The sequence below is a fragment of the Canis aureus genome, chromosome 24, assembly GCF_053574225.1.
Source record: "Canis aureus isolate CA01 chromosome 24, VMU_Caureus_v.1.0, whole genome shotgun sequence".
Taxonomy (NCBI): domain Eukaryota; kingdom Metazoa; phylum Chordata; class Mammalia; order Carnivora; family Canidae; genus Canis; species Canis aureus.
This window is the reverse complement of record NC_135634.1, coordinates 18,124,794-18,140,389: the sequence shown is the minus strand read 5'-3', so window position 1 is coordinate 18,140,389 and position 15,596 is coordinate 18,124,794. Positions and strand designations below refer to the sequence as shown.

Genomic DNA, 15,596 nt, shown 5'->3' with positions numbered 1-15,596 from the left:
TGAGGGATGTTGATAATGCAGGAGGCTATGCATGTGGAGGGGCAGGGGGTATGTGGGAAACTTCTGTAGTTCCTATTCCATTTTTATTGTGAACCTAAGGCTACTCTAAAAAAGAAAGCCTATTAATTAAAAACATCCCTTTTCTGTCATTTTAGTGGTGTTAGGGAAGAGAGAAAATACAGATACAGCTAAAGTTGATTCTTAGAAGCCTAAATTAATATTGAATAAAGAAATGTGTTGAAGTCAATGGTTGGTGAACACTAGGAAGAAGCTAGTTACTTTTGGTCCTGAGGAATTAATTAGCATTCTCGGTGCAAACCTAAAGCAAAGGAATAGGTATTGAGAGGGTCCAATGGTCTATTTAAGAATCATAAATATCCTGTCAGTACCAGGTGCTGAGTAATGGGGAATCATTTTTAGGTAGACTTCAAGCAGTAAGTGGGCTTTCTCACACTGAAAAAGATTCCTGACCCGGGGGGGAGAACATGGCCAATGTATAAGCAACAGAGGCAGAGATCTCAAGGTAGACAAAGAAACAGGCACATGTTGTAAGCCCATCTCTGCTAGGTCCTAGGTCCACAGAATGCTGGCACTTGGTGTATAACCACCAGCAGGGTGGTGCAGCCTTTTCTGTAAACGCAGAAAGGCCTCAGAATCATAAATCACCCCCCCTCCACACACACAGTCAGTGCTTGATACTTTAAACAAGAATAGATAGTAACAGGATAGATGCAGAGTTCAATTAAATATAATGGAGAGTCCAGAAATAAAGCCTTTAAATTTATGGTCAGTTATTTGGCAAGAACATTAAAACAATCCAATGAGGAAAGAATAGTTAGTATTTTCAACAAATGGTCAATATTCACAAGCACACGAATGAAATCATACTCCTTCATCTTGCCACACACAAAGATAAACTAAAAATAAATAGTAGAGCTAAATGTAAGGGCTAATTTTTAACAATTTTAAAGAAAATACAGGAGTAAATTTTCATGACTTTGTGTCAAAGCCTTTTTAGATATGACACAAAAAGCAAAACCAACAAAATAATAAATAAATTGGACTTTGTCAAAGTTAAAACATGTTGGGGCATCAAATAATTATTTTTAAAAAGTGAAAAGACAACACACTTCCAAGAATGGAAGATATTTATGAACCATATTTCTAATAAGGCACTTGTATCTAGAATATATAAAGAACTCTTACAACTCAATAATAAAAAGTAGGAGCAGCTTGGGTGGCTCAGTGGTTTAGGCGCTTGCCTTCTGCCCAGGGTGTGATCCTGGAGTCCCAGGATCGAGTCCCATGTCGGACTCCCTGCATGGAGCCTGCTTCTCGCTCTGCCTGTGTCTCAGCCTCTCTCTCTCTCTCTGTGTCTATCATGAATAAATAAATAAAATATCAAAAAAAGTAAATAATCCAATTTTAAAATGGGCAAAATAATTAAAGAGACACTTCTCCAAAGAATACGTAGAGATGGCCAATAACCACATGAAGAGAGGCTAACATCATTAGTCCTTAGGGAAATCCAAATCTAAACCACAATGATACTGCTTCACACCTACTATAATAAAAAGATAGTAACAAGTTTTGAGGAGAATGTAGATAAATTGGGGCCCTCATACATTGCTGGTGGGAATGTACAATGATGCAGTTGCTTTGGAAAATAGTCTGGCAGTTCCTCCAGAGGTTAAATTAAATATATAGTTATCATTTGAACTAGCAATTCCAGTACTGGGCATATACCCAAGAGAAATGAAATCATATGTGCACACAAAAAGTTGTTCACGAATGCTTATAGCAGTATTATTCATAATAGCCCAACAGTAGAAATAACGCAATGTTCATAAACTCACGGATAAACAGGATAAATAAAATGGGGGTAAATCTATACAAGGCAATATTATTTGACAATAAAATGGAACAATATACCGACACATACTACAACACAGATGAACCTCTAAAACATTATGCTAAATGAAAGAAGCCAGTTACCAGAAGCCATATATGACTCTATTTATATGAAATGTCCGGAAGAGGCGAATCCACAGAGATAAGAACTAGATTAGGGATTGCCTCAGATATGCATAAAATCCCTCAGGGGGATTGAAAATGGGAGTGATCGCCAAAGAGAATAGGGTTTCTCTTGGGGTGAAAATTAAAATGTTCTAAAATTGTGGTGATGTTTGTGCAACTCTGAATATGCTAAAATCTATTTAATTTTACACTTTCAGTGGGTGAATTTTATGGATTTCTGTGAATTATATTTCATCAAACCTACTTTAAAAAAAAAGATTTCATTTTTAAGTCATCTCTACACCCAACGTGGGGCTCAAACTCAAAAGCAAGAGTCTCATGCTCTACCGACTGAGGAAGCCAGGTGCCACTAAGGCTATATTTTATTTATTTATTTTTAAAGATTTTATTTATTTATTTGAGAGAGACAAAGAGCGAGCTTAAGCGGGGGCGATGAGCAGAGGCAGAAGGAGAAGCAGGATCCCCGCTGAGCAGGGAGCCCAATGTGGGGCTCAATCCTGGGACTCCAGGATCATGATCTGAGCCAAAGGCAGATACTTAACTGACTGAGCCATCTAGGCGACCCTAAAGCTATTTTTTTTTTTTAAAAAGGTGGTCAGAGTCATTTGAGGAAAGCTTCCAACGTGAAAGAGAAAGAGTAAAACAAAGAAACAAGTAGCAAAAATAGTTGCAAAAAAGCACCCAGAGACAATTTGGGAAACAGCAGAATAACCTCAAAATAAAAGGGCTAATTACCACAAATATTGAAGACATAAAACAAGAAGATTGGTTAGAGAATAGGAATGAGCTCTTTGAAATTCAAAAGATATTGCTTGCCACCCCTCCCCCTTGAGTTTAATATGAAATCCAATGTCAATCAAATCTTTCAGAAAGATTTAAAGAATAAAAAGGACATAGGGGATAGGATATAAATTAAGAAAATTGGAGGAGCAATTGAGGAGATCCAACATATAGGAGTTAGAGAGCAGAGTGACTGATGTTCAAAGTAATGTAAGAAAACTTCAGAACTGAAGGGCACAAGCCTCTAGGTTGAAAGCTACAAGCGTGTTTAGGATAATACATGAAAAACAATGTATATCAAGGAGCATCATCATGAAATGAACATTGGACATACAGAGATGATCCTAAATGCTTCTAGAAGAAAAGAAAAAGGCCACTCACATAGAGAATCAGAATGGCATTAGACTTCTGACAGTTAACACAAGAAGAAGGGAAACAGGGAAACAAAGGACTCGTACCTTCCAAATGTATGTGAATTTTCATCCTAGAATTTTATGCCTACCCATATTTTCAATCAAGTAGAAAAGGGACTTTTCAGACAAGCAAGCAAGGACTCCAGATTTTTTTCTTTTTTATAAATTAAGAAAAAGGAAGATACAGCTTTTGGCAAAAATGGAATCCAACACAGAAAAGGGACAAAGAGAATTCAAGACGACCACTGTTTGTCAGGTTTGGAGGGCAGCCGGTCCAGACTGGGAGGAGGTGGACAAAGTGTTTGTGCTCCTAGAAAACAGTCTGGTGTTTGACAGATCCATTGCAGCAACTGGGAAGGAAGGAGGTATGGAAGGAAAGAAGGGAGTGAGGGAGGAAGGACAAGAGTATGGATGGGCAGACAAAAACACCTATAGGTTCATAGAAAACAAAGCAAATGAAAAAAGTGAGGTAGTTATTAAGTCCAAGAGGAAAAAAATTTACGTAAAAAGAGAAACATAATCACAATATAGTATTTAGCTCAGAAACTATTTAGCGTAGTCTCTAATATTTACATTGACGATTTATTTAACTAAAAATTGTAGAACTCTATTAGGAAACAGGTTGGGAAGGGGAGTATAAGAGAATGGCATAACATGCTATTGAGAAAAAAGATCTTTGAATTAAGTCAAGAAATACTAAAAGCTTACTACTAAGGGTGGAAATGCTAAAAGAGATAACAGAAGATGTGAAAGGTGGTTGTGTTTGGGGTGCAAGCAATGGCAAGAGATGGACAAGACTTCTTTTTTCGGCAATATAACTTTCAAAACTATGTACATTTACTATGTTTATAAAATGTAAAAATAGCTTTAAACAAGAAGAAAAAAGACATTATCAATCATGTAAATCAGTGGTTTTAAAACTTGTTTTGGTTAGAATGCTTTTTTGGGAAACATTATGCAAAATAAAAGCACAGCTAGTATACGATAGAATCAAAGGGCAGGGGCCCTCTTGCCCTAGCAGTCTGAGACAACTCTTAGAAGTCACTCATTCATTCATTCATTCATTTATATTTTTAGAGGTCACTAATTCTTAAGAATAACTTAAAAGCCAGAATCTCTCTGACCCATGTAACTAATAAATCTGACAGAATTTTTTTTTTTTAATTTATTCATGAGAGACACAGAGAGAGGCAGAGGGAGAAGCAGTCTCCATACAGGGAGCCTGATGCAGGACTGGATCCCAAGACTCCAGGATCACACCCTGGGCGGAAGGCAGGCACCAAACCACTGAGCCACCCAGGGATCCCCAACAGGAGTTCTAACTTACCCAAAGTTATACAAAGCTGGGCTTAGAATCAAGGCCCCAGAGTCCCTGCCCAGGACTCTCTTATATGGTCCTACCTCAAGAATTTAAAAACATAGGGACAGAGGCATCAATGAAAACCAGTTCATTTTTATGGACAGGGAAAATGTGGACACCTTTGATCATATTAGTATAGGAGTTAGAGGCCAATGGAAAGGAATAAATCAGAGTTGAGGCTTTCACAGGAGGTAAGAGATAATAGGGTCAAAGGAAAAAAAGAAGAGGTTGGTGTTACGCTAAGAGTGGCAATCAGGTATTATCTCAAGTGCCTCATTTGATCAATTGGGAAGATCTACTCCAAGCACTGAGTTGGGTTTTGAGACTAACTCTGGCTTCAGCAGGAAGGTATTTCCTGATTGATTACGGATGTCTGGCAAGACAAGTGAGAGGTTGCTGTGGTCGACATGCTAATTGTCCTCCATTCTCACTTCGATGAGCTATCATGATCCTTCTGGAGACATTAGTCACCAGCTTAAGGAAAGGAACTGGTGATTTTAGGAGTACCAGGTAGTCAGAACAGTGAAGCGGGAAATGAATAGGCAATGATGTTGCTGAACCAAAGGCAGTTTTGGATGCGCTGTAGATCTTCAGTTGATTCTACTGCTTGAGGAATGCCCAGGTGTAAATGACTCGTAAGAGATGAAGGCTGGCTTATACTTACCTTTAAACTCAGCAAGGTGTTTGTCAGTGCAAGGATCCTCTCAGATCTGAGTTACGCAGTTGGTAAGCCGTGAACCACATGTACGCCTGAGCACATGAAATGAAGCTGCTGTGAGGATTGATTTTTGAGTTTTAATTAGTTAAAACTAGAGTTGAACTTGAAGCCCTCTTCCACTTTCAGATGGAGTAGATGTACTTTTCCCTATTCCTCCCACTAAGTACAGCTATAACTCTTAGACATTATATCTAAAACAAACAAGACACTGAAAGGTGAAGAGAGGAAGCAGAGCAGCTGGGGATGTCAGTACCCACAGAATGACATAGCAGTGAGCTCTCTGGGTTTTCCTTCTGCCTCAATGTTCCAGTCTCGGAGCTAGAAGCCAGCAGCCTGGAAGTGCCAACAAGCACAGACCAAAAGAGTTCCCGCCAAAAGTCTGTTCTCTCTAGCTAAGGGAGGAAGAAAGTGGTAGACTAGCAAGACAGCTTTTAGACCATACCGCTCTACTCCAGCCAATTGCCACAGAAAAAAACATGGCACCACACACCTCTCCTAAAATGCCATGCCAGCAAAGGCAAAACGTGGAGCCTACAATCCTACCCTTGCAAGGAAATGAGGTTCCTCAACATTCCTGCTGACATGACTTCAGAGAACTCCAAGTAGGAAGCTGGGATTTTCACCCCCTTTGGCTGGTGATGCCTTTCCCAACTTGGCAGTTTCTAAGTGGAAAATATGGGAACCCGGACTTCGGTACCTGATATCTGACAATACTGAGGCATCCCTCTCTCCCCTCATGAGGGTGGTGTCAGAGGAGGCCTCGTGCAGAGTCAGGACTGCTCAGTGGCAATGAGGCCACCCCACAGTGAACACAACCTGGACAGCAGGCAGGTACATCACCCCTGCAAGGAAACTCCCTGTCCCTGGGTATCAAAACAGGCTGAGTGGGCACTTCTACCTGCAGCAGGCAATAATGAGACAGCATGTCCCTCTTCCCTTGCCAGAGCAATGCCAAGAACGACAGCCACCTCAAACAGAAGGTCCAGAATCTAGGAAGGTAATGCAGAATGTCCAGGTTTCTTTCTTTCTTTCTTTTTAAAAAAATTTACTCATGAGAGATACAGAGCGAGAGAGAGAGAGACAGAGATACAGGCAGAGGGAGAAGCAGGCTCCACGCAGGAAGCCTGACGTGGGACTCCAGGATCCCGCCCTGGGCTGCAGGAGGCGCTAAACCCCTGCGCCGCCCAATGTCCAGGTTTCAACTGAGTATACCACACGAAGAATCTGGAAGATCTTTAAAAGAATTCAGTAGATAACAATGCTGCGATATTAGACTTATCTAAGATTTTAAATCATAATAAATGCTTCCAAGAGCAACTGCACTCCTAAAAAAAAAAAAAAAGGATAGCAAAGAAGAAGATATAAAGAAGAATCAAATGGAATTTTGTGAACCCCCAAATACAATGACTAAAATACAAAGCTCAGTGGATGGGCTCAAGAGTAGAATGGGGACAGAGGAAAGAATCTGTGAACTAAAAGACAGAATTATAGAAATGACCCAACCTGAGCCACACCGAGAAAACTGGTGGAAGTGATGGGGAGATAACAGAACATGTAATACTCGCATCTTTGGAGTCCTGGAAAGAGAAGAGAAACAGGGCGGGGATGAAAAGGCCCTCAGTGAAATGATGGCTGAAAACTCAAATTTGGCAGAAGAAGAGAACCTACATAGTCAAGAAGCTGAGTGAACCACAAACAGAGTAAACCTAAAGAAATCCAAGCAAACGCACATCATGATTAAACTTCTGAAAAGCAACCAAAGAAAACACCTTGAAAGCAGTCAGAGAAAAACAACACACCTAGTCTCTAGACTAAAAATAATTAGAATGACAATGGATTCTCAATAGAGACCAGAGAGGCTGGATGGAAGTGGCACAATATTTCTCAAGTGCTGAAAGAATGACTATCCATCTAGAATCCTACACCCAAATAGGATTACATCCCAAATAGATATACCTAAAATATCTTTCAAAGAAAAAAAGGAAGACATTCTCAGATGAAGGAAACCTAGAAGAATTTGACCTATCCTAAAAGAGTGGATAAAGCACATCTAAAAAGATAGGAAAAGATATTCTAAGAATATCAGGAAGAAAGAACATGGTAAGCAAAACTATCAGTAAATACATTAGCTTTTCCTTCTCCTCTTGAGTTTTCTAAAGTATGCTTGATGGTGGAAACAAAAACAAAGTTGCCATTCAAGCTAGTTTTCTCCCTTTAACAGTGGGCCATATGTATTTCATCCCAGTGTTCAATAACAATAGACTGTTTCTTCCTTTCTACAGTGAATAAGCACATTTTGTCCACCAAATTTAAGCGGCCACTTTTGGAAATGGAAAATTCTCTAAGGAGAAGTTCTTTACTGATGGAAAAGGACATAATGGTTAATAATGCCAGCATAGTACTACTTACAAATATGCACTTTAATAGCAAATGTCTTTTTTTATTATGCTGAATTTTGCCAGTGGAAATAAAATATTAAGTACTGGGCTTTAAAGTTGTTTCATAAGTAGAATCTGGAGGAAGTATTACGAATTTGATAAATTTCTTTTAAAAATGTGCAACTGAATAATGGTTCAGACCACAGGAGGTTCAGAGGAAGCCAGCCATGCTGGATACTGTTCTTCTTCTCTTCGAGATTTGCATTTAGAGTTATCAAGGGACACATAACGTGCCAAGTGCGAAGAAGGAAACTTCGAAGCAATGTAATAAGTATTTGTTCCCTCAAAGCATGCCAATCGCATCCAGCAATGACCACAGCTATGTTGAAGTTAGGCCTGGCTGTATCCTTGCAACATTCTGAGCAGAGTATTCACCTCCTATGGAATCTGTCAAAACACTGAAGGGTCTGTTCTCAGTAATCTGTTATCTGGCCATCGGCCCAGTTAAACAATTCACTTTAGCTGAGCAGGAAGAGAAGACCAAGAATAAGAAGTGAATGGAAATCTTTGGGGATTCCCTTGGGTACCAGCCCTCAAATGATGCATAAAATTAGAACCATTACTTTTTAAGGATGTGCACAAAGATGCTCAGCCTCTTAAACTGAGAGGAATGTCAAGTTAAAGTACATCAACATACACACACACACATATTTTACCTTAGTCGATGGACAAAAATAAAAAAGGTTGATAATATTCTGCGCAGTTGGCAAAGCAGTAAGTAAATACTCCCCTATATTTCTACTGGGGGTATATATTAGTATAATACCTGTCGTTAGGCCTAAGAGATTTGATTTTACTCTACTTATAAGCTAAGAAGTTAGCATCTTACTCTTGCAGGAATCCTGAAATAAGACAAGGGACTCCACGATCAGACACACAGGACTTTATTACTCACAGTACGTTAAGCAGCATGAGCATTGGTGTGTTTGCACAAATCTCCTTGCCCCCAGGTCCCACAGGGAAGTGCAGGAGACCTTGATGGATTCTGCTGAGGTACACTGAGCCTGAGCAATCTACCCCTTTTACAGCAAGCAATAAGGAAGCTTGCTTTTTTTTGTCTTGGAGGGAGACGTTACTTCATCTTCATACCTCAAGGTTGTTCACTGCAAACCCAAATCTAAGAAATAGTCCATGTGAAAAGTGGTCAGGGCCTTGCATTCTTGCATACCCAAGAATGCACAGCAGAGAGCCTTGGTAGAGTTTTTTCCAAGGTCTCTCTGCAGGGCAGTTTGGAAATAAAAATTGTAAATATACCTAATTTTAACCTAGCAATTCCACCTCTAGGAATCTATCCTATATATGTAGTTGCACATGCACAGAACGATGGCTATAGAGGTTATTTATCCTAGCGTTATTTAAAATAGAAAAAGATTAGAAACGGAAATGTCCATTGATATGGGACTTGGCTTGATTATAATACACCTTCATGATAAAATACCACATGGTATAATAAAGCATAATGAGTGCTAACTTAGATTGCCAAGTGAAGAAAACAGATGCAGAAAAGTACTCATAACGTTCTCCCATTTGTAAAAAGGAGGTAAAATGTGCACACGTACACATTTTCTTGTGCTGTGTACACGTAAAGTTTCATTTCTCTAAGGACACACAATAAACTGTGAGAGGTAAACTGAATGACTGGAAAAGGGAATAGGAGACATTTTATTGTATATCCTTTTAAATGTTTTGATTTTTATTTCATGAGAGACACAGAGGGGCAGAGACACAGGCAGAGAAGAGAAGCAGGCTCCCTGCAGGGAGCCTGATGTGGGACTCGATCCTGGGACTCCAAGATCACTGAGCCGAAGGCAAGTGCTCAACTGCTGAGTCACCCAGACACCCCTACATGTTTTGATTTTTAAACCGTGTGATTACAACTATTTGAAAGGTTAACTGAAAGAAAACAAAGTATTATATTTTCTGAAATCCCACCATCTTAAACCAAAGGTCAGGGCATTCCAGTGGCCCTCTCAGTTTAAACATCTCATGTAGGAGAATGAACTTTGTGACTTATTTTATCACCCACTGTAGGTATCTAATATCCCACCTAAACCACTTGACAATCCTAATGAGCTGTACTTCGTTACTATCTTATGAAAGAGAAGCTAGGTCACAGAACCACACCCTCACCTGGACTTTTTGTGTATAATCTGGAAACTCCTTCTTCCCACATGTATCCCTTCCTTCCTGAGCCAGAACACTGTCTGGGGAGGCTCCCCTACCCTCTGGTGATAGCGCCTCCTCTGCAGTTGGCAATCCTGGCTGCATATGGACCAGGGAGAAACTACACACTGATAAAGTCAGGAAATGACAAATTCCAGGACAACACGACACCAGGGGATTTGGATTCAAACTTTTAATAATAAATTGTGCCAGTAGAAGCTTTTCAAAGGCAATGATATATCAATAAATAATAGTTAAATTGAGTTCCTGAGAAAGAACCTACCACATGAAAGTATGTCAGAGCGCTGTAAATAACGGGGCGTTACTATAAAATAGCGAAAATACTGACAGTCACGATACAAGCACAGCAGACTTCAGAATTTGCCATTCATACAAATGTAAACCAGTACACAGGAATTGTTTTTTTTTTGTTTTTTTTTTTTTTAGTTTAGACATTGATAAACTTATAAGTGTTGTTGCCTAGATATATACTAAATAATGGATACATTATGCTAAAAAATTCAAGGAAAAATATGTGGAATAATATAATGAAAAATATGATGCTTCAGATTTTTAAAAAGCAAAAAAGAATTGAACTTTTTACTCAGATATAAATCACTTTAAATAGGAATCATACTAATTTGAAATAAGGAATATTTTGTGTGTTTATCTATGTAATTATATGTACATCTACACTTCTAAGAAAATATGTATGGCTTAATTAGTTTTTTTATTCCAATGTCACTTTGAATAATCCTTGCTGTTTTACAAAGATTAGAAAACTGTATTTTTAAAACCAAGTTAAGATTGATACTTCAAAGCACACCAAAAAAAAAAAAAAAAAAAGTGAAAGAATTGAATTTCATCATGGTAATAACACCTCCGTTGTCTATGACAACAGGAGGAATGATGTCACGCAAACCTTTCAGTGCGGGCAGTCTGTTGGCAGTAGGGTGGCAGCTACTGGATTCCACATATCAGCTACGCCAACCAGAGGGTACTGACCAGTGAAATAGAGAGTTCTATGATTGACTTAAAATTTTTTGGCATAGCTAAATTAATCCCTTTTGATGTATACAAGTTTCTTACATGACAAATGTCTAAGATCATCCCCCAAAGAATCCAATCATACCCCAGACACACACACAAAAATCACTTCTCAGTTACACATCTGCATTTCTTTAACAAAACAATAAGGGATACAATCACAGCGAGGAAGTCACCCACACGATACGTTATCAGCAAACTGTCTAGAACATCTCATTTAAAGATACTCAGTAAAAACATATTCACAGAACCTGCTGTGAATGGCAAGATATGGTAATTTTATAATAGAAAAACCCTGCTCATGCAGTACTCTCTACACATCAGACATCTGAAATCATACCCACGTAATCACCTTGCTCACACTTTCTATTATACTATAATATGCAAAAAGCAAAAAAAAAAAAAAAAAAAAAGCAGCTTTTAACATTATATCACAATTTTGAAATGTGGGAAAAATATAAAACAAAAACCATTGTGTGAATAAAATGATATCAGTAATATCAGAACAGTGTTATCTTTTTTTTTTTTTACACATTATTGCACAGATTTCTTATCACATGTTCTTCAGTTTTTATGTCTTTTCCTAAATGTGAATAAGTGCTATGGATAAAATACAAATGTAGAAAATAACAGCAGCATGATTTGTCAAAGTTAATCCCTATAATTTAGTAAGAAAAATGGCTATAAACAAAATAAGTGCTCTTTCTAAACTGTACTAAACTTTTTAAAATAATGTTTTAATGCAGTGAAGGTCCTCAAAAGCCAATTCCAATTCAAAGCAATATTGATACCTGCCCCCAACCCCATCAACCAGAATCTGCTAGATTTGAGTCCTTCTTTAAAAAGCTTTTTTGTTTTGGGGGGTTTTGGTGAAGACCAGAACTTCAAGTGAAGTAATGAATGGACTAACTTGAACAACGCTGACATCGACTCTCCATCAGGCCTGTTAGGAAACCAGCTGTTGGCACCCTGGACCTCTGAAGCAGAGCGTCAGGGATACCGATTCACGGTCTACACGTACACAGGCTGGCAACCTTCAGTCTGATCCACCATATCAGAATTTTCCAAATCGGAGTCCTCTGCCTGGGAAGCATCTGCTCCTGAAGGCTTTGGGCATCTAAAGGGATAGCCGTTGTCATCAAAGAACCTTCGGAAAGTGAATTCATAAAATGCGTGCTCAGGGTGTTTATTATTTGGGGAGGTGAGCGTGTCCCAGGCCTTCGTGCTATCTTCACTAGCATCATTCCAAGGGCTTTCTTCATCTACGGGGTCAAAATTTGAGGTGTCCATGGGGTGGCTGATCTTGGGAACATACGGGGCCGGCTGCTTCCGGATGTCACTTGAGAAGTCAATGGCCCCGAAGAATGGGTGGGCCTTCAGGTCATCGGCCCCATTCCTCCCTAGCCGGTGGTCGGCAGCACAGCACAGTTTGGTGATGAGGTCCCGGGCCTCGGGGCTCAGCTTCACCTGGACTGGAATGTGGAGCGTGTTCTCCCAGTTTATCACCTGACGAGACAACAGAACCCAAATTTTCCTTTCTTTTCACATTTTAAGGCCAGTTTAGGGCAGTTCTGAGACAGTATGTGGTGACATGGCTTTCAAATAATTTTACTTTCATGACGGGACAACAGTTAGAACAAACCCAGGAGCAGCAGTTGCAAACCTGAGCAGCTAGGAAAGGCCAGTGTGGTTTAGTAAAGGGCTCACAGCCTGAGGCAGGGGGTGATGAAGCCAAATAGAGACCAAAAGAGACTGATTTTCTTCTATCAGAAAAAGAGTTTAGCAAAAGAATTTTGTGATTATTATGGCCAACAGATGGTCAACTGAGGTTTTATTTAAAAAAAAAAAAAAAAAAAAAAAAAAGACAACCTCACAGAGGAAAATAAAGGTGACTGAACCAATGGCCCTGGCCTCATATTCATGACAGTCAACTACACAGAGCAGCCATTGGGGTGTTCAGTAAATACATTTGTTATGAAATGCATCTGCTATGAAAAGAAAACCTAAGAGACTTCTCTATTATTTATACTTAGAATCAGGATAAAGCAAGGCCAAGCTAACAGGCCACAGGCTGGGGTGACAGGGCATTGGTAAGGCATGGAGGCAGGTGGGGTATGGGTGGGAGGGCTGGTTCAAACTTGAGTAGTTGTTTTAGTAGATCTAAAACTGTGAAAGCCACAGAAGAAAACATAGGGGAAAATATTCATGACATTGGATTTGGCAAAATTTCTTGTATATGGTACCAAAAAGCACTGGCAACAAAACAAAAGATACACAAAACGGACTTCATCAAAATTTAAAACTTTTGTGCATCAAAGGACACTATTAACAGAGTGAAAAGGTAACCCCCAGAAAGGGAGAATATATTTGCAAAGCATATATATCTGATCAGGGATTACTGTCCAGAATATATAATATCATGATCCTAGTGTCCTGGGATCAAGTCCCACATCGGGTTCCCCACAGGGAGCCTGCTTCTCCCACTGCCTATGTCTCTGCCTCTCTCTCTGTATCTCTCGTGAACAAATAAGTAAAAATCTTAAAAAAAAAAAAAATCCACAATGAGATACCACCTCACACCCACTAGGATGATTACTATTAAACAACAACAACAACAAATGAAGTAAATGTTGATGAGCATGTGAAGAAACTGGAAGCCTCAAGCACTGATGATGGGAATGTAAAATCATGCAGCCACTGTGGCAAACAGTTTGGTTGTTCCTCAAAAAGTTAAATGTAGAATGACCATATGATCTGGCCATTCCACTTCTGGGTATGTAACCCCAAAAACAAAAGCAGGAACTCAAACAGATACTTGTATATGTACTCATGTTCACAGCAGCATTATTCGCAATCACCAAAAGGTAGAAAAAGCCCAATTGTTCATCACCAGATGCTTGATAAATATATGTGCTATACACATACACTGGAATATTCTTCAGCCTTAAAAAGGAAGGAAATTCTGACACGTTACAATATGGATGGACCTCGAAGACATGCTAAAGTGAAATAAGCCAGTGGTGAAAGGACAAATACGGTATTACACTTTTACAGGATACCTAGACTAGGCAACTTCACAGAGAAAAAAGTCAAAGAGAGGTCTGGGGGTGGGAGGAATGGGGAGCTATTGTTGATGAGCCCAGTTTCTGTTTGGGATGATAAAACTATCGAAGATAGGTTATGGTTACAGTCGTACAACACTGTGAATGCACTTAAAGCCATTCAACTGTAAAATTAAAAATGTTTAAACTGGTAAATTTTATCACAATAAAAAATTGAGTTATCATACAAGCAAATTAGTGAATGGTATGGCAATTCAATTAGGATAGAGATAGTGTCAAATTTCATTTTTATTGTTACCAGAGTGAAAACTAAGCCTTCATTCAGGATTTTTCTAAATAAGGGATTATTAATTTAGGGTCTAACATGGACTCTGGGACTTATGAATACTTCAAGAATTTTTAGTGAACACATATTTTGGTGGGTAAGTGCACTGTTCAAAGATGTTCCAAAGATTTTATCAAATTCTCAATTCAGTCCTTCCTAAGAAATCAAATCATTTATTTAAGAGAATAATGGTTATAACTCCAAAACTAATTATTTACTATTAAATGATTACTTCCAATCAATATTAGAAAAATGTGCAACTAGCCCAATCACATAGCTGATAATCTGCAAGCAATAATGGATATAGTGTATAATGTAGTATAATATCCAAAGAAGTAATTGATTTCTTCAAGTACAGTTCATAAAGTTTTCAGTATTTTTTGCAGGTAGGCACGTGTGGCAGCAGAGAATGGACATAGGGCCCACCTTTACTGCTTCTCCCTGTTCATAGTTCAAGATGGCGGATGACCAATGGTTCAAGTAAAACTTCAGATATACATAGATATCAAAACACAGGTCTAACTTGGTGGCTTTACTTATTAAAATAAAACTTTTTATACAGGTAATAATAATGATTTAAAAACATACAACTGACACTCTTCCACTACTCAGAATTAAAGGTCAAATGCTGACCAGAGACTCATGGGTTCATCAGAAAACCAAGTGTGTTTGCAGCGAGCAGATGCATGGGCTGGTTAGTACCTACCTTCAGTTGGGTTTCCGTGGGGGTAGGGGCCAGAAAGGGTGGCTGTCCCACCAGCATCTCGAAGAGAATCACACCAACACTCCACCAGTCACAGAGCTGAGTGTATCCTGAAAGACAAAGTCTCACTCAATTCCACACAGGTGTGCATTCTTCTCAGAGAAGAGTTTTGCAAAATCCTCAAATGCTAATTTGCCGTTGAAGGGGAAAGCATATTCAAGCAGCACACATGTCATGTAAAAGGAAAGCAACCGACACAAAATGTGCCTCCCTGTACGTGTGGCTCAGAATAGCAGGCTGGGTGGGACACCTGCCAGGGTGGTGACAGTCTTCATGTATTCTCTTATTTTCTACAATTAGTCTGTAATAAACACAGGATGCTTTTATAATAAGACTTTCTACTTTTAAAAGCCTATTGTTAGTAACATCACTAACCGGGATTTTCAGTTCTTAAAGAACTGAAAGACATAAACTAAAATAGGACTAACTGAAAACCAGAAAGTGCTCTACCTGCCAGTCCTGAGGGCTTCCCTGGGAGGCTTGCTAAGTC

At 39.1% G+C, this 15,596-nt stretch overlaps 1 protein-coding gene across 1 annotated transcript in view; it reads right to left on the bottom strand.

The window, feature by feature from the left end:
- Positions 1 to 10,087: 10,087 nt before the first annotated feature.
- LATS2 (large tumor suppressor kinase 2) overlaps positions 10,088 to 15,596 on the bottom strand; it is a 73,779-nt gene continuing 68,270 nt past the window's right edge. Inside the window, exons 7-8 of the mRNA XM_077868427.1 lie at positions 15,050 to 15,156; positions 10,088 to 12,462 (exon numbers count right to left, since the gene is read on the bottom strand). Coding sequence (XP_077724553.1) covers positions 11,968 to 12,462; positions 15,050 to 15,156 — 602 coding nt within the window. The 3' untranslated portion in view covers positions 10,088 to 11,967. The remainder of the gene's footprint in view (positions 12,463 to 15,049; positions 15,157 to 15,596) is intronic.